This window comes from Gallinula chloropus (assembly GCF_964237585.1).
Source record: "Gallinula chloropus genome assembly, chromosome: 3".
In the NCBI taxonomy this organism is placed as follows: domain Eukaryota; kingdom Metazoa; phylum Chordata; class Aves; order Gruiformes; family Rallidae; genus Gallinula; species Gallinula chloropus.
In genome coordinates, this window is record NC_140087.1 from 94,805,132 (window position 1) to 94,824,761 (window position 19,630).

A 19,630-nucleotide genomic window follows, 5' to 3' on the forward strand; every position below is an offset into this window, starting at 1 on the left:
ATGCAAACAGCTAAAAGGTATATCTTGGATTTGAAGAAACCTGGATTTAAACTTCTCTTGCAGGATACTTTTCCAGATCTCCAGAGCTTCTTGAAGCACTTTTCTATTCTCCATTCACTTGGGCCATGTACTCTTCAATGTGATGCACCATCTGAAAGCTATTAGCATGCCATATGTAGCAGCAACAATAAAAATGAGGGAATGCAGATACCAGTGTGTTGGTGATAGTAAGGGAACAAAAGATCAGAGATTAATGAAAATGGATAGAGCAAAATTTCTGCTGATTAATAAAGTGGGTCATTAAGAAATACGACATCATTCATTGTCCTTACCTTGGAAGAAAGCATAAAAATGCTTAACTTGTGTGATGTCTCTGTACCCATCCATACATCTCATTGCTGTGCTTATATTTTCTGTAACAGGATGACATTGTTGACTTATTTTCAGATAGTCATCTACTCTTAAGGATCTTTAATGTGGACCTGTTATCAGCTGTATAACTGTTTCCAAGATCTAGGGGATTTCAAAATCCATTGTAAAGTATGTTTTGTTTATAATTATAATGCCATATTAATCACTGTGTTCATTATATTAATAATAGATTAGTTCAGACTAGATTATGTAGAGGGACATGTAAACAAGCCCAGAAAAACACCTTAAAAAATAACTGGAAGAAAGCTGATGATTTGCATCAAGCTAATTTCTGGTGAATATTATATTAGTTTATTTCTAAATCAAAGAAAATGTCATAGGAATGGAAGAGTAGAAGAAACAAGCATTTTTTTCTTTTAAATACCTTTCAAAACTAAAACAAAATAATGGCAAAAAGTCAGCATCAGACTGACTACTGACTACTGGGTAGTATGGAAGCATACATGTGGCAAACAGGTTTGAAATTTATTGGATTCACTTTGATAGTATTTAAAATATATTCTCACAGCATGATAATAATGGAAAGGCAAGAAGTGTTGTTCTCTTATGGATACTTCATTTCTTATAGCTTGATTTATGTGCAACTGGAGAAAGCTCAGCAACTTTAATATGAGAGCCATGTAAGGACGCTATTATTCTTTCTGGGTTAATCAGAACTGAGGAAGAGCTGGCCATATTTTTCTCTCTTGTGTTAATGTGAGTCAGTTGATATGTAGAATTTGGCCTGTTCTCAGAAGGCCCAGCAAGTATTGATGGCAATTTCGAAGTTAGAATTCTGACAGATTTCGTTCTCCAAATGTATAGCAAATTATGATAGTTGAAAGTCTACTAAGAAACAAAAGGCAAATGGTACCTTTTTAAGGTTCCCTGTCAATAAATCTATAATCAACTGCAAATAACAAATGTTTAATTTAGAAGGAAACTGATGTTGACAGTGGTGCCTAAGACTGGTATTTCCATAAATCTCTTGCCTCTGTGTTCAAACAGAAACTACATAGTTCCTTTTTAATGTCTCCTTGGTTGTAACTACAATGAGGAAAGATAAAATGGAGTGTTTGGAAGACTTTCAAAGCCAAATATGGTGGTTTGACCATGGCTGGAGGCCAGATGACCACCAAAGTAGTTCTATCACTCCCCTTTGCAGCTGGACAAAGGAGAAAATATCTGTTGAGAGGCTTAGGAGTTGAGATAAGGACAGGGAGAGATCATGCCACAATTAGTGTCACAGGTAAAACAGACTCAACACAGAGTAAAGCAAAAAACCCTCTCTAATTTATTACACTACACTACACACACAGTGAAACCAGAGTCGAATAATGAGAGGTACAACCAGATCTTAAAACACCTCCCCCCACCCCTCTCTTCTTAGCAGACTTAACATTAGTCATGATTTCTCTCTATTCTTCTCCCCCTATTGTGGCACAAGGAGGGGCAGGGACTGGGGGAATGGGGGTTTCAGTCAGTTTCTCACTAGTTGCTTTCCTTCTTAGCTGGGGGAGGAGCATTCCTCACACTCTTCCCCTGCTCCAGCCTGCGATCCCACCCATGGGAGACAGTTCTCCATGAACTTCCCCAACGTGAGTCCTTTCCCACAGAGTTTCAGCTCTTCACCAGCTGCCCCAGCATGAGTCACTTCTGTGGGGTGCAGTCATAAAATCATAGAATGTCACTCTGTCTCTCAGGCCCAGACTGCTCCAGCCTGGTCCTCCACAGCATCACAAGCCTCTCCAGCCCCAACCAGCAAATCTGCTCTGGCATGTATATCTCTCTGTCTTGCTCATCTCTGTGTCTCTGTCTCTCTCCATGCTACAAGTGCTGGCAGAGGCTTGCTCCAACACAAGTCACAGTGTCTTCCGTGTGTCTCCACCTGCTCCAGTGTGGGGCCTCTCCATGGGCTGCAGGCAGGGTCTCAGCCTTTTCCATGGGCTGTGGGAGGACACCCACTCCACCATGGGTTTCTCCACAGGCTGCAGGGGCATCTCTCTCTCCAACACCTGGGGCACCTCTTCACTGGCCTCGGTGACTGCACAGTTTCTTACATCTTCTCACTCCCTTCTCTTGTGGCAAAAAGCTGCTGCTTACATTTTTTGTCTCCTAAATGTGATTGCCAGAGGCTCTGTGACCATCACTGATGGGCTCAGCTTTGGTCAGCAGCAACTACCACATTGAATTGGCTGATGTTACTCTCTGGGGTCTGCAGAGAGCTTCTAGCTGCTTCTTGCAGAAGCCACCCCTGCAGCCCCCCTTCTCTACCTGAACCCAGCCACACAAAACTACAACAGCTAAGTGTAATGTAACTGGATTGACGCACTGAAAACTCAGTTTTCAGGTTTTTTTAGGTGGTCCTTTTTGCAACTCTTTTCATTGAGAACAGTAAGTAGTATTTTGCAGCAATGCAATACGGAGCACTTAGAAGCAAACCGAGTTGAAGACAGAGTGCTATGTATAATAGTAGAAAAAAGCTCCAGTTCTGTTAGAATTATTTTTCCTTTTCTGCAGTAGCCAGTTACAGCAAATCTAACGTCCTTTTGAATCAAGAATAATTAGGTAGTACTGCAGTACCCACTATGCCATCCAAACACAACAAGCTATATAAGGCATAGAGATAAATAAGCAGTATCATTTGTATCCTAGATATAGTATCTTTATTATTGGGCACAAATACATCAGAGCAACAGCTTATAGTGATAAGGCAGGCTAGGCCCCCACAAAATATTCATGTGCGTTACTGTGTCCACTCATACATGCTAATTGGCTGTCTTTAAAGACTCACTCTCAAATTTGTTTACTTTGTTTATTTTTTTAAGTTTGTTTCCTACATATTCTAGTAAAACTGATCAAAGAAGAAGTACAAATAGTAGATTCTACTTTTTAGCATCATTAGGCGGAACAGCCTTCGATGTGTGGTATGAGGAAGGTGTCAGCAATAATGGGGAATGTAACATTCAGTGTTATGCTGCCAAAGACCGTTAACTGATTTTTTTTCACACGGTGAGGAACAACTCTTGAATCTTACACAAATACCAGGCACTCTAAGGCTCAATTAAGGAAACACTGAAAACAAACCATCTGCAAAACTTGGAGGATTTTTTGCCTCCATCAGAAGAGCATTTAATAACAAGAGTCATACTTCTCCAAATCCAGATCTCTGACAACTAATGATAGAATCATGGAATATCTCAAATTGGATGAGACCCATAAGGATTATCGAGTCCAGCTCCCTGCTTCTCACAGGATTACCTAAAACTAAACTGTATGACTAAGAGCATTGTCCAGCCCGGACACTCCTTGAACTCTGACAGGCTTGGTGCAGCAATCAATTCTCTGGGTACCCTGTTCCAGAAGAACCTTTTCTTCATATTCTATCTGATCTTTCCCTGATGCAGCATCCCCATTTCCTCATGTCCTATCACTGGTCACCAGAAAGAGGGGATCAGGCCCTCCCCCTCTGTTTTCCCCCTTGAGAAAATTGTAGACAGTGATGACGTTGCCCCTCACCCTTCTCTAAGCTGAGCAAACCAAGAGACCTCAGCCACTCATGGTAAATCTTTCCCTCAAGATCTTTCAAGGTCATTGTTCAGGACACATTTGATGTCCTTCTTGAGGACCTTCTTGAGGCACACAAAACTCAAGTTTGGGCCACACCATGAGTGGGATAATCACTTCCCTCAACTGGCTAGCAGTGCTGTGCTGGATGCACCCCAAGACACAGCTGGCACTTTTGGATGCCAGGGCACATTGTTGACTCATATTCAGCTTGCCATCAACCTAGACTTTTTTTTTTTCCATGGGGCTGCTCTCCAGGTTTGTATATGTAACCAGGATTTCCCTGTCCAATGTGGAGAATCCAGCATTTGTTCCTGTTAAATTTCATATAGATGGTGATTGCCCGGGTCTCTAGCATGTCCAGATCTCTCTGTAAGGCCTCTCTACCCTCGAAAGAGTGCACACTTCCTCCTACTTTATTATCATTGGCAAACTTTCTTAATGGATGTTTGATACAGTTTATCCAGAAGGTTACTGCGAGAGACAGTATCAAAAGCATTGCAGAACGTCTGCTGGCTTCTATTGGTCAGATAGATGGGTTACCTTATCATAACAGAAAATTGATTAAGCAGGACTTTCCATTCATGAACCCATGCTGGCTAGGGCCAACAACTGTGTGGTCTCTCAAGTGTTTTTCAATAACTCCCAGAAAACTCTTCTCCATATTTTTTTATGTTTAAGAATGTCCAGGGATTACTGCAAGATGCCACTATTAAGGGTCACGGTGATTTGGTATTTTTCATCTTCTGTGCTTTTGTCTACCCCCTTCCTTTGTCTCACTTTCTCCCCCTCTTCCCTACTGGTATGCTTGTACAATTTGGTCTGTTTGTAACAGCTAGAAAACTTGAAACTTGGTTTTGAATGACAGGAGGTTACAACAGATATTTCATTCATTGCAGATAAAATGTCAGGCATAAAACGAAGGATTCATTTTTATAATTATCACTTTTTTGTGTTGTAACTGGAAGTGGTAAGAAATAGCAAGATTTGACCTTGTTGAAATGGAAGAGGGTAAATAGACGTGTGAACATTTCCATGGAAGCAGTATGTTGAAGTTAATTCTGGGAAGATATTTTTTTTAATAATGACATGTTAAAAATTTATTTTTAATGAAAAACAAAAGTGCAAGAATTTTGAGAAAATATACCGAGTGCTTATTAAAACTGTAAGACACAGTACAGATTTTCACACTTGTGAATTGAATGTGCTCAGTCAAAAGTAAAATCACTGTTCTTGAAAAATCTCCTGTATTGCTTGACGGCTGGTTAGATGTTCCCTTGACAACTGCTCTGGTTAATCAAGGGTGTAAATGAAGCCACTGTTTTAGTGTTTTGCAGGAGTCATTTTAGATTGTGTCTTTAATATCAATATGTTTTCAGTAAAGAGGATTTTTGTAGGGATTTTTTCCTAGGATGTGATGTTAAGTTGTGGTAGGGAGAAAAATAGAAAACAGTTCTAAATGTGATCCCCCAATTGTGGCATTAGAAAATGGACAGTAGCATAACTACATTGTAATCATTTTTCTGAAGAGCAAAAACCGTGATCTGCTGGCAGTGTGTGATCTTTGTTCCGAAAAAATCTTACCATGATAATTTCACTTGGATAAGAGCAGAGGCTGGTTCTCTTTATGCTTTGGGTTTTTTTCTACCTGGTGCTCTGACATTTTAATTTTGTTATGCCTCTCCTTAATGTGTTAGAAATACGTCTGCACCTTCAGCACTGTATAGAAAACATAATTGCTATAAACTAAATTTCCTTAAGTATGTTTACACAACCATGAATGCACCATTTTTACATGATTACATTAGGTAATTATAATGCATGAATGCAATTAAAAGTCTTCCAGAACTTCCAGTCTCCGGACCTATTCTCATCCATATTGTCAAATATGTAATCAGTTTAAGATACTTTACTGTGTTTCCCTTGATATAAACTGGAAGCTGAAACAATCATGCTATCAATTAGGGCTTAAGTCAGTCTTCCCAATGATTAGCAGAGGCATTAGTATGAATTTTGCACTCCTGCTTTCTGCTGTGCTCCTTTAGTGCCACCTGGTGACTGGCGTGAAGGAAAAGTATGATTGCATTTCTCACACGGAAATGTAGCTGCAGTAATTTAGGATAAAGCATTTGCTTGAGCAAGATTATACCAGGTAACATTTGATTTAGAAGTGCCTCAGCCTTAGCTAGTTTAAGAGGATCTTTTTTAATATCATTTCCAGGCCTAAATGAATCCAAAATTTAGGATCCATAATTGTGTCATAGGTATGAGCTTTTTAGGTAAACATTGCACTTTTTGTTAGAAATTCAGTGTTTATGCACGTAATTAATCGAGATGTAACTAGGAATGTTAATCACTGTATGTAACTTCTGTTTTCCATCTGTTGAGGTCCACGAGTCTTTTGCAATGAAATAGCCCCTGTTGTAAATCCTTTGTTAATTCTTGTTCTTAATGAGCTTATATAAAATCCACAGCAGCTCTGAAAAAAACATGCTATTCTAAGCCAAGAAGAGCAAAAAAGGCTGAACCTCTTCTAGTTTCAAATCTGTGGAAACAAATATTCTGTTACATCAGGCCTGTGTCTTAGCATCTACAGGAGCAGGTTGGGCTCCACGTGGCTCCAGACCTGTTTAGATTATTGTGTATAATATCCTCATACATCCTCCCCACACACCCATTTCCCATACCTACTCTCCACACACCCAATTCTCTGCTGCTCTGTGAGTTCTTTTTATATCATGGTGAGTGTGATGCGCATGATTCACAATTTTGGTGCCTGACAAAATAATCCTGCAATAGGAATCATATTGCATTCTCTTCTGTCACTGTCTCTGGAGGGAAAAATATGCTGGCTTTGAACGCAACTGAAATATGCCACTGAGATGTGAGGCAGATGGACTGAAATGCCTTCAGCATCTGAAAGAGTGAAAAAGCACAACTGAACTAAAAATACTTCAAAATTTAAAGATGTCAATGATTAACCACTTTCATCTCAGGTATTCTTAATGTGAGGTCAGTGTCTCATAATATGAGGTTAATTAGAAAAATAAAGAAAAAATGTCAAGAGAATAAATCATCAGTTCCATTTTATCTTTTCTAATGTGGATAATGGATTTCAGTCTTCTGTGAGATGTGTGCAGTAATACTAGTGCATTTACCCAGTTGCAAGGTTAAGACAGATTTCATCTTAGACTATAAGAAAAATATTATGACGTTACAGAGGTACATACAGAGTGGTATTTTAGTTCATGTCATTTCTGCCTCAAATTCTTTCAAGCACATTTTTTCCATCATTGTTTTTAAAATCTAGCATTATGTCTTGCATGTGGCCATATTATAGCATCTTGTGGGTTTAAATGCTATAGTAAAGATAGAGACAGCATTTCTGTTTTAATTGCCATTTTTCATTATTTTCATAATTATCTCAGAAAACTGTCTTTTGAGCTGTAATTTTCCATGCTCTGTCTCTTTCTAAAAGCTATTCTAAGCATATTTGAGTAATCTAGCAAATTCAAACAGTCCTAATTTTGTGGTAATGTAAGCATGAAAAATATTCATTTTGTTCACATTTCAAATGACAGTTTTTCCTTTCTATGACATAAGACAGAGAGAAATGTCATGTATTGCTTGCTTGGAAATCCTTTCAGAGAAAGAAGCAAATGCTGAAGAAAGTACTAGTAGCATTCCAAATGTGCATTCCAGAATGCACAGGGTGGTAGGGTGCTGCTTATAGCCTGTGGGGTTTTTTCTCACAACTCAGTCACTAATCTACTGGTTGACTTAAAAAAAAAAAAAAATCAGGGTTATCCTTTGACAATTCATTGCTGCTTATTAAAAAAAAATAGAAAAGCTTTATGCCTTTTGTGAAATTGAGACCTAATGATCAAAATCAGTGTAGAATCACTATTGCTCATTGATATGATGGTGTATTTTTCCTTTAGAATTTTTTTCCTTTTTTTCTGACACATTTTTTAAGGATAGAATGGCTCACCAGGTATGCTTGCATAGGGATGAATCTAGGGAACTGGGTCTTGTCCACATCAAGATAGAACAGTGAAGACTCTGTCAGCATCAAGTAATCTTTAAGGCTTGTTTTAGTTGCACCTATTTTTAATCTTACACTTCCTTTTTTTTCCCTTAGCTCCTTAGCAAAGAATCAAAACGAGACAAATTATGTTTATAAAACAATGAGAATGTGTGAATATCAGACAATTGCAATGAAAGTTTACAATGCTGAATTTGACTTGGATGATTAATTGCTAAAAGATGACCAAACTGACAAAGAACATACTGCTTTTTTTTTCTTTTCTTTATTTTATTCCCCATTAGACAAACATTCTTCTTTATTAACTTTGCCACGTCGCTTCAACATTTATTCTTTGTGGCCTGGACTACTGTGTAATATTCAAGGTTAAACCTTGAATTGATTTAGAAACTGAAGCAGGTGCAGGTTTCAAAAACCTTCTTGTAAAGCAGTGACAAGGCAGGGGAGAGGGAGGGCTTTGCTGTGAGCATGCTAGGTCTATACTGCAATACCCACTCCAAGTAGAAAGCTTTAAGGAAGTTGGTTTTCGCCAAGAGAATCCTAAAAAAGCTGATTTTTTATCTGAGGAAATTATCTTTATAGCCTGTGATTTACCTGTATAATTCCCAGCAGCTGAAATATGAGTAGGAATCATAAATACAAACCAAAGTATATTTTACATACCAATAATTGGTTAAAAATCACAGTAAATGGAAGTATTTTCTCCAAAACTGTCTTGGAATAAAGACAGTATCTAAAAAGGGGATCACAAAATTATCTGTCAATATACCCAGTATGTAGTAAGAACGAGCTTTGTTTATTCACATTTTATGATTAAATTGCAAAAATTAACGGATCTTCAGAACAGCACATTGCTTGTGACTCTCTACATCCAAAATCAAAATGTTATGCTATCTTTAGATTACATAGGAAAGAGCTTAACTTGAAATATACTTAAGACCAACATGTTTTTGACCTAAAGTAAGAAAGAAAAGTGAACGTCTTTTCAAATTGTATAGTCTAGTCTTCTAGATTACATTTGAAAAGGTGATAATAAAAGATGCCATTCTGATATTTCACTCTTTGGTAAAAAATAAATTAAAATTGTTGTTCCTGGTTCAAAAATAGGAAAAGTGCTGCATTCTTACAAAGGTGAAATAGTTCAACACATTTCAACCCCATGCAGCAGAGCACAGTGAAAAGTCAATGCGTTAGTATTGGCTGAATTAGCTCTGGAACCAGAGCAATATATGTATTGGAAAGGTAGGATTTATTGAGATGGGTACATCACCTGCTGATATAGATATACTGCCTATGAGACTCATGTTTGTAGATATCCGTTGTTTTGCAGCTCACTCAGAAATCACTACACTGTAGTGAATGTTATAAATATTCATTAGGGGCCCAATACTATATCCATTTTTGTCAATCCAATGTTGCCAGTAACTTCAGAGGTGAAAACAGACTCTAAATTTCATACTGAATCTGCAGACTGGAGGATAAAATAGTTAGACTGTAGACACAGGAGTAGAAAAGCAAAGCTCAAGGCATAACGTGGGATAAATCATACCATGGCAGCTGCACACAGCCAAGCAGGTGGTGGTATATGAAAAGGTAGGCATTTGAGAGCATAGTACGTCTTGATGTGGTTCATCCAGGAATAAATTTGTCATTGGCAGGGCTGATGTCATTTCTAAGATTAGTAATATATACTTCTAGTGTTCAGGACACGATGGTCTTTAAAATATGGTAACTCTTTTGTTTGTCTATGACCTAACATAAAAAAAGTCATCTATCCCAATACAAAATAGTTTATGAGATTCCTGTTATTGTACTTCAGCATTTGTATAGCAAAAAAAACTGGAAAATTTGGCAGTCCATATAAATGTGTAATTTTTTTTCAGAATCTTTTGTAAAATATTTTGTATAACATTTGCAAATTATTACACCAAAATGTAACGTTGTTTTTAAAGGCCTTACTTTGGAAACCTAATTGTATGGATATGACTGGGCAGTTTCATGCATAGAGTGCGTGTAGTCAGTAAACCTTAACATGCTTCCCAAAAGGAGGCCCATCCCATTCTCTTTTAAAGAATTGAAACTGATGTAAAGTGGAATTGGGAGGCACTTCTACACAGATAGCAGAGCTCAGTTCTAAAGAATCTATTGACTATATTCTCCCATGTTGTCATCGCTGTGCTAATGTTTATGCAAATTTTCTTTCTAAATACAAAACTGGTATATTTGAAAATGTTCCTGTTGGATTGAATTTTTATTTCATCAGATCTCATCGTAGAAAGAACCTAAAGAATTCTGTTTTATTGAATGTTCGCTAGTATTTACTTTACAAAGTCCCTTAACCTTATATTCTTCTTCATCTCTGAAGCTCAATACCAGAGTTTACATTAACAGCACGCTTCCCAAATAGCAATAACTGTATCACAGTGTAATCTTGCTGTTCAGACTTATGCAGCCTTTCATTTCTTATTCCATTTCTGTTTCCCCTGTAGGGCAGGAAAAGGAAATATGCACCTAGGGAGTTCAGCATCATTCAACATCGATGTTACTTGTCCAACAATCCTCTGTACTAGGGAGACCATACGTCAGCCACAGTTAGCACCTACAATTTATCAATACCCATTTATGCATGTAAAGATGTCTTTCTTCTTTGTATACATTTCAAACACTGGAGTCAAGAACAACAGGAAAACAAATGGGGACATTAGTAGAAGAAACTTAAATCTTGTGCCTCCTGCATCGTACAAGTAGTCAAGAGACAGGAATTACCAGTGTCCAAAGATTGTCATCCTTTATGGAGACAGGAGCATCTTTTTCACTTTGCCTTTGCAGTGTGAGGTTTGAATACTCACTCAGCTGTCAACAACAGCATAAACAGTAACGCGATCTTCTGTTTCCTTCCAGCTATATGTTGCCTGTGAGCAGTCCTGAAGGTTACTGTATGATTGAAATGGCTGCAGATGGAAATCCTCCCGTACAGCACAGGCTTTCTCTCTCATACAGAGCATCTCAGGTGAGTCTGAAAAAACATCAAAAAACAACTAGTTGCATATCATCATAACGTCATTTAGTTATTCTCAAAGGAGAATAGACATTCTGCATTTTTTAAAGGAGGACTGTAATTCCTTCTCAGACATTATTACATGTACTTAATTTATCTTTAATGTCTTTTCACATCAGGCATCCATAGTATCTGCCCCTCAAGTCAATGCATTTGTAAAATAAGCCTGATAATAAAAACACTATGCTGCAAAATAAGTATTAAAAACACTTAATTGTAGACATTCCAGTCCAATACTTTGCTTAATTCTTCTAACAGGCTCACAAGCAGAAAGGAAATATCTGTCTGCAAACACTAGGTAGAAATCTTGTCTGTAACTACCCTGGTTTATAGCTTTGTTTGAAAGGGGATAAAGTCAAGTGATACGAAATGAATTCGACAAGAGCTGAGCCAATGTCTTTGAATTTCTTCCACATGAAAAATCTGATTTAATTTTATCCATGCTCTAAAAGAAGTAGTCTTTTTTGTTGTTGTTGTTCTTTCTTTCCATTCTAAATGAAAGACATTGTAAGTAAAGTGATATCTGGAGGTATTCATGTTCATTGTATCTTCAGATTTCACTTGAAATTGTCAGCAACATAGTTCCAGGACTGATAAAAGCAATACAGGGAACAGCAAAGCAAAATCGTATGGATGTGTGAATTCCAGATAAAGCAGTTTGATGTTTTCCTCCTGTTTCTAGTCCTATAAGTTGATTTCTGACTATGATAGTGGAAGGCCCCTTCATAATAAATTACCTCCTCACATGTTTTACACATGCTATCATGTGTTTTTCATTCCATTGGTTTATTCCTACTTGCATTGGCTAAGTTTGACCCTCTTTCTGTATTGATGGTATTATACAAATAAATGCATCATGGTATGATACACTTATGAAAAAAGCAAGATTTTTTTTTCAATTCCTTATGACAGCCATTTAGCAAAGGGACTTAGGAATGGTGAAACCCCATGTCAGAACTCCAGAAAGTCAGGTATCAGCTTGAGGAGTGGAATTCACAGTGCTGAGTCACACAGGCTTTACATGTGATAGTCAAGGGTTTAACTTCTAGTTCGAGTAACATAGGAAATATACTGAGTACTGATATGATTAGGTCAGTCCCAGTAGGAAATAGTTGTGAGTGTTACTATGGCACCTTTATAAGGATGTTCTGGCTCTAGAATTTACTACCTAAAACTTTCACTTGTTTCCTGGGCTTGGTTATAGTGGTCTTTTTTCCGTCATTCATCAAAAAAAACCCTTATCTTAGAGTCCTATGGGTCCCAAATCCTGAAGAAAAGCTTTATTTTCAAGTCTACAGCTTCTCTTGTGTACCAACCTCAACCCTCAACTATCAGTGTAAAACTCATAGTTTAGAATGAGGGAAGTAATGAGAAAACCTTACTATATTTTTTAGAGTTAAGACTAGGAATTCCATGCTGTTTCATGTGATGTGTATGGTGACATACACATTTGAAGATATGCAAATGCATTAAACCACTCTCTTTGTAGGGAATTTTTTTCTTTTTCTTTTAAAGAGAAACGCATTTTAAAAATAATCCTTTTAGCAAATACCATGGGTTTTGGCCAGCTTGAAGTAATGGCTATTTTCTTTATCTGTAATTATTATTCATTACTTACTTACAGTAACATCATAAATTTAATTTTTTTCCTGATGATTCTCTTCTTGTTTCTGCAGATCATCTTTGGATCAATTTTCCTTGGAAATGTTCCTGTTCATGAAGAAGTTCATCGATGTGCTGGGCAGATACATGGCTATAAAGGATGTGTTAGGGATTTTCAAGTTAACAACAAAGAGTTGTTCATCATAGATGATGCTCTTGGAGGGAGGAATGTTGAGAACTGCAATGTTCCGATATGTGATTATCATCCATGTCTCAATGGTGGGACCTGCACTAGGTAAGAGCTGCTTCTTCAATCATTTCATCATCTATTTACACTCTGGCTGGTACAGTCATCCTCAACGAGAAGTTGCAATATTTTGCTGCATAATAAAGTAATTATCAAACTTTTATCCTGAATATAATAAATAGAAAATGTGGTATCTTCATGCCCAGAGAGCTCTTATACCTTAATTGATTAAATGAAAAGAGATCTAAAATGTAATTCCATTGCCCACACTGCATACATATTGGGCTGCTGCCACAATGCCTTTGCAATCAATTAGATCAGTTCCCCTACAAGGCTCAGTGACTAAATCAGACTCTTTGTTTAGATAGTTTGGACAGAAACATCTAAGATCTCATTCTTCTAACAACTCTGTATCTTAGTAGGTCTCATACCCTCACATGTTTTTATAGTGTGCTCCTGAGCACCCAGCACAGGTCTCCATCATCATGCTATGAAACCACTAACACTTCAGTCAGTATGGGTGAAGAAGTACAGTCAAAGAGTCTTTGAAAGTTGAAGTCGCTCATGCTGAAAGAGAAAATAGGGTCCTAAAGAGACCTGAATAGAAAGCACAGAGGGTGGTGGTACAATTGAATGATGGTTCAAGTGGAACACAGTAACTTTTTCAGTCACAGTAACTTACCATTGTCTGAGCACTCAGCATTTAGGAAACAATTTTCTGTTTAAAACAGCTAGAATTTGTGAAGTAGCTACCATGTCTATTTTGAAAATTGTACTTCAGCTTCAAGGCAAATGCTGAGCAGAATGTAGTCTGGCATCCTTTTAAAGCTCCAGACCACTATATGTTTCTTAGGTTGAGGAGACCTTGAATCAAAGTTTTGAGGTGCTTCTCTGCGTCTCTTGATTGATGTGAACACAGAAGGAGCACTAAACAGGTTTTTGATCTCTTTAAGTTTTGTTTGACTACAGCACAAATGAAAGCAAAGCAACTTTCTGAAAATATATACAATTTGCCACCCAGGCTGACGAAACTGAGTGTGTATTTGGGGGTACTGAGTCTATTTTTCCTCTGTTGTTCTTTGCTATACCTCTGTCATTCTACTGATTGGCCTGTCATCTACCATTATGGATTACTGTTTCATTTAAGGCTTGGGTCCTGAATAATTCATGACTGTTGGATTTGTTTCCTGCCTTTCTACTTTCCAAGTGCTGGCCTCAGCCCTTTTCAGAAATGCTTTTGTTCTGAAATGGGTCACTGCTTTTCCATCCAGAGCAGTCATGGAAGACTCTGCATGTGCAAAACAGGGATAAGCAGATCTATAGAGGCATGATTTTAACAATTTTCTACAGCAGCCAACTGATTTTCAGGGATCACGTCCTCCAAGCCCAAGAATGATCCATTCCAATAAGCAAGAAATCAAGTGGCAGGAAGCCTGCATGGATGAACAAAATGGTCCTGACAAAACTAAAACATCAAAAGGAGGCAGCCAAGAGGTAGAAGCATTGCCAGGTGACCCGGGAGAAATATAAAGAAAATATCCAAATACACAGATATGGGGTTAGGAAAATCAAAGTCCATCTGGAGATTAATCTTGCAGGGGCCATGTAGGTCAAAACCAGATACTGCTACAAGTACATCAGCAGCAAAAGGACAACTTGGGAAAGTATGGGCTTGCTATTGAATGGGGCAGGTGTTCTGGTGGCAAAGGATCCAGAAAAGGCTGAACTACTCAGCGCCACCTTTGCCTTGGTCTTTATTGATAAGACTGGTCTTCAAGAATCCTGTTCCTCACAAATCTGTATGAGAAAGCCTGGAGCAAGGAAGACTTCACTTGATGGAGTACAATCAAATTAGGGAACGTTTAAAACAATTGGACAGATCCATGGGACCTGATGGGATTCACATGACTGCTGAGGGAGCTATCTGGTGTCATAGCAAAGTCAATCCTGATAATCTCTCAAAGATTGAGGTGATTTATTGAGGTTCCTGAGGATTAGCAACAATAGCTCCAAGTACCAGCACAGTTAAGGGTTGACCTGCTGGCAAGCAGCACTGTGGAAAAGGACCTGGGAGTCCTGGTGGACAATTGGAGAATGAGCCAGCAGTGTGCCCTTGTGCCCAAGAAGGCCAATGGTATTCGCTAGAGATTATCTAATCCAAGATCCCTGCTAAAGCAGGATCACCTAGAGCAGGTTGCACTGGATGACATGCAGGCAGTGGTATCCTGGGGTGCATGGCCAGCAGGTCAAAGGAGGTTACTTCTACTCTGCCCTGGCCACATCTGAAGTATTGTGTCCAGTTCTGGGCTCCCCAGTTCAGGAAAGACCTGGAACTATTGCTGAGATCCCAACAGAGGGCTACGAAGATGAATAGCATCTCTCATATGAGGAAAGTCTGAGAGATCTGGGTCTGTTTAGCCTGGAGAAGATTGAGAAGGCATCTTACCAGCACTTACAAATACCTAAGGGGTGGATGTCAAGAGGATGGGACCAGGTTCTTTTCAAAGGTGTCCCAGGACATGGGGCAATGGGCACAAACTGGAACACAGGAAGTTCCATTTCAACATGAGGAAGAACTGTACTCTGAAGGTGACAGAGCACGGGGACAGGCTGATCAGAGATGTTGTGGAGTGCCTTTCTCTGGAGATACTCATAACCCACCCAGATGTGATCCTGTGCAACTTGCTCTAGATGATCCTGCTTTAGCAGGGAGCTTGGACTAGATGGTCTCCAGAGGTCCCTTCCTGACACTACTGTTCTGTGATTATGATTCTCTGATTAGAAGGCTGCCTTCAGAAAGAGCAAGAAAGGGGATCCGAGGAACTACAGGATGGTTAGCCTCACCTTGATCTGTGGGAAGTTGACAGAGTAAATTGTCCTGGAAACTGTTCCCAAATACATGTATAACAGGAAAGTGGTTAGGAGTGATCACCGTGGATTTATGAAGGGGAAATTGTGCCTAACCAACCTGACAGCCTTCCACAATGAGATGACTGGTGTGATGGATGAGGTGAGAGCACTGGATGTTGTTTGCTTGACTTTAGTAAGGTTTCAGCACAGCCTTGCATAAAATCTTTAGTGACAAACTGATTAAGTACTGGTCAGGTTAGTGCACAGCGAGGTGACCTGAAAACTGGCTGAAGGGCAGACTCAGACAGCACAAAATGTAAGTGACACAAATTCCAGCTGGACACTGATCACTATCAGTGATCCAGTTTCAATACTGGATCCAGTACTGTTTATATTTTTTATGACCTCTAAGATGCAACAGGGTGCACCCCAGAAAGAAGGGTTACATAGGAAGCAAGGAGGAGTGACTGGTGCACCAGATGGGTCTGCTACCATTCAGAGATACCTCATCAGGCTGGAGAAATGGGCAATGTCATATTGTGTAATAAAAGCATATAAAAGTCGTGCATCTGGCATGGAATAAGCCCAGGCATCAGTATGGTCTGGGGACTTAACCAGTGGGAAATCAGCTTCGCAGAAGATTTGCCTGTTCTGATGAACAGCTAGTCAACCTTAAGTCAGCAACGTGTCCTAGAGACAAAGAAAACCAACAGCATCCTGGGCTGCTTTAGAAAGTGAGAGTTAAGGGAGAACATTGTTTCCCTCTCTGCTTACCTGGTTTTCTCATTTTCATGTGCTTATATCAACATTCTTCAGGCAGTTCACAAACTGCCCATATCCAGCAAGCTTCACTGTTCTGTTCACTTACCAGAGTAGGATTTGCTTTTTCCAGAGGCTGATCATTCCTCTTAGCTGTCCAGACTGCCAACAAAAACTGTCACAACAGATCCTCTCTCGGGATTTGGAGGTCTCACTTGGATAGGTTGCTAGGTAGTGGTCTTTAGAGGAGCAATTCCTGCATCCGGTAGTCCTGAAGCTTCATTTTGTGCACAGTGTGTGCAGTATTCTCTTTCCTGGAGAGTTAAACATGGTTTGGATGAGAACAGACTGCTCCATCACTGTATAACATATAATCAACCAAATCACTCTTTGCTGAGAAGTGTGACATATCTAAAAGATGCATATCTACCTATCTGCACCCTCTTGTAGAAGATGTAAACAGGGTGGAAACTTGGGATGCAAATTTGCCTGTGCTAGCAGGCATTTTTCAGGAGTACTTTACATAGACTTTGCCTGACAGAACACCATGGTCTGAAAAGCCTTTGGGGAATGCCATAGCTTTCTGTGTACCAATGCCATTTTCCACAGGATTGAGGAAACATACCTCCTGATCAGCCTTGACAGGTCTGGCTCCAGAACCTCTTTCATCTGGACCTGAACATTGCAAAATTTGTTCCTCAGAATCTGTTGTATTGAGACCTAAATCCAGTGATTCAGTGGGTGAAGCATGTCCCAAAAAAGAAATGGTGTGAAATTCTGTCCTCTGCTTCTCTCCAGGCAGTACCCACTAATATTGGGAATCCATTCAGTAAATGTGCATACAGGAACAAAATCTGTTCTGTAAATAGACCAGTTTTAAGTGTGTTGGGCTTGTTGTCACCTTCTTCATTCGGTGGTTATAACCATCCTTTGGTACCTCCTGTAGCTGAAACATACAAGTTTCTCCCCTTACTAATTTATTAGTTGTTTTATCCTAAGAACTGTTGGATTAATTATTTGGTCATCAACCTGTCACATCGACTCGGTTAACACCGTGTCATGTGTGGAGCAGGAGAACTGAAAAAAGAGAGATGGACACTTAGTGTATAGTTCATGGGGAAAACTTCCCAGACTTCAGTCCCAGTGTTCAAGTGGTGTGTGAGGACTATACAACTGCATTATCTTCAGATAATGAGCTTGTATTCATGAGACTGCAGCCAATGAGAGTCATAAATAATCTATAGCATGAGTAATATTCCCATCTACACCATTAAGTGTCCATTTGCATATTTATTACTGCAAAAATCTTGGCTGTGTTTTAATAAAAGAATCAGATTAAACAAACAATAATTTGACAATTCATATAAGGCTATTATTGACTTGTTTAAGATTTTGCCTGTTGTTTCAACTAGACTGGTTAGTGGCCAAAAAAAGGAGATTTTTCATTGCATGTTATTCTTCAGGTGCTTGGCAACTAATTAAGAGCTTTTGCTTTTGAAAGGCTGTGAAGTATTACACAGCGACTATCTCAGCCATGTTTTATAATGAAAACTGGAGCTTGTCAAAACACACTGTTGGGCACAGACAGGTGTGTTTCATAAGAAATATTTTTCACAGCTATTCCTAAAAGAAAGTTACTTGCCTTTTCACATCATCAGAGTAAAAAAAGCTATTGTAGTGTTCTTCCTATTAATTACAATACTTAAGGAGAAGGCATTTTTTGACAGAAAAAAATGTTTTCTTTCTATTTTTAGTAGGAAGACAGGGATTAGTACACACTTAGTTTTCAAACACAAAATTTCAGGTTGCAATGGGGGCCAGCAGCTCCCTGTGGTGGTGTTTTTGTTTGCATCAGGTGCTCCCTGGGAGTCCATCAGGGCAGGGGCCAGGCAGCCAGGCCCAATCTCACAACCCCAGCCAGGAGCAGGGCAGCCAGCAGGCACCAGGACAGCCCCAACCCTAGGCATCAAGAATCTTCATGGAGATGGGAACAGGCTGAGGCCAAGCTGGAACATCAGTTCACTGATGGGGAACAGGGATCAAACTCAGTGAGAGGAACCAATGTCAGACACACACCCAGTACAACTGTGGTGGTGGGGATGGGCTGCACAATCACCATTTTGCTGTGAAACTACTGAATGTATCATGTGGTGGAATTGGAAATCTCAAGTTATCCTCACTCTTAAGTTGGGATCCGCTCCACTTTCATTTTTAATGGAGTGTTATCTAGGTTCCGTTTATACTTTGACTAAAATATCCGTTTATAGGACAAAAGCCATTCTGTTTCAAGAGTATTTAAACATATGCTGTGTCAGATAAGTGGTTCAGTACAAATCTAAATTTCTCATTTTCTTAGTTTTTAAAAACAAAGTGTTGTCTTTCCTATGTAAATGCTTTTAGAAGCACATTTGCAAGTTCACTAACTTGCTACACTTTAAATCCGTTTTAATGTAGAATTCCAGAGACCATTTAATTTCAGTAAATTTAGGGTTTGGGTGTGATACAGTTCTGTGACTATTTTTGTGAATTTAAAGCTCATGGGATTTGAAAGTATGGGTTTGAAAGGGGCGTGGATAGATTAACCTAGGAAGCTCGTAATACTTATTCTGCGTGGCCCCCTGATCATCTGAGCCAGTTGTTGCAAACCAAGCTTAGTGTTAATTAGGAAGACATATCTCTGTGTGGGAAATAAACTCATAAAATCAGTTCACCAATAATTTGACAATTATGTCACCCCTACACTAGGAGTAGCTGATTAATACAATTGTTTTAAATTATATAATGACTTTAAAAATGTAAACATAGACAAGCTTAGTTTTTATAGTGCAGAATACAATCTCAAAGTTAATTGCTCCCACAAACAATCATGTTTTCAGAGTCTCAAACTATTCTCACAGTGATTATTCTTACTGTTGTTGTTCCCAATGTATTGGTGCAGCAGATGGATCCATTAATGTTCATCAATTAACCAGGACTGAAAAATCAAACTCAATTAGCAATTAATTTCAATAGACACTTATCTTCAGATTTCAAGTGTCACAAATGCTGTAATCACTAAAAATACACAAGGAATATAATTTTTCAATTTTCA

General features: G+C 38.8%; 1 protein-coding gene across 1 annotated transcript in view; it reads left to right on the top strand.

The window, feature by feature from the left end:
- EYS (eyes shut homolog) overlaps positions 1-19,630 on the top strand; it is a gene marked incomplete at both ends in the record, with an annotated part of 784,773 nt that overhangs the window by 663,022 nt on the left and 102,121 nt on the right. The window contains 2 exons of the mRNA XM_084261159.1: positions 10,925-11,033; positions 12,758-12,978. Of these exons, the coding sequence (XP_084117285.1) occupies positions 10,925-11,033; positions 12,758-12,978 (330 nt within the window). The remainder of the gene's footprint in view (positions 1-10,924; positions 11,034-12,757; positions 12,979-19,630) is intronic.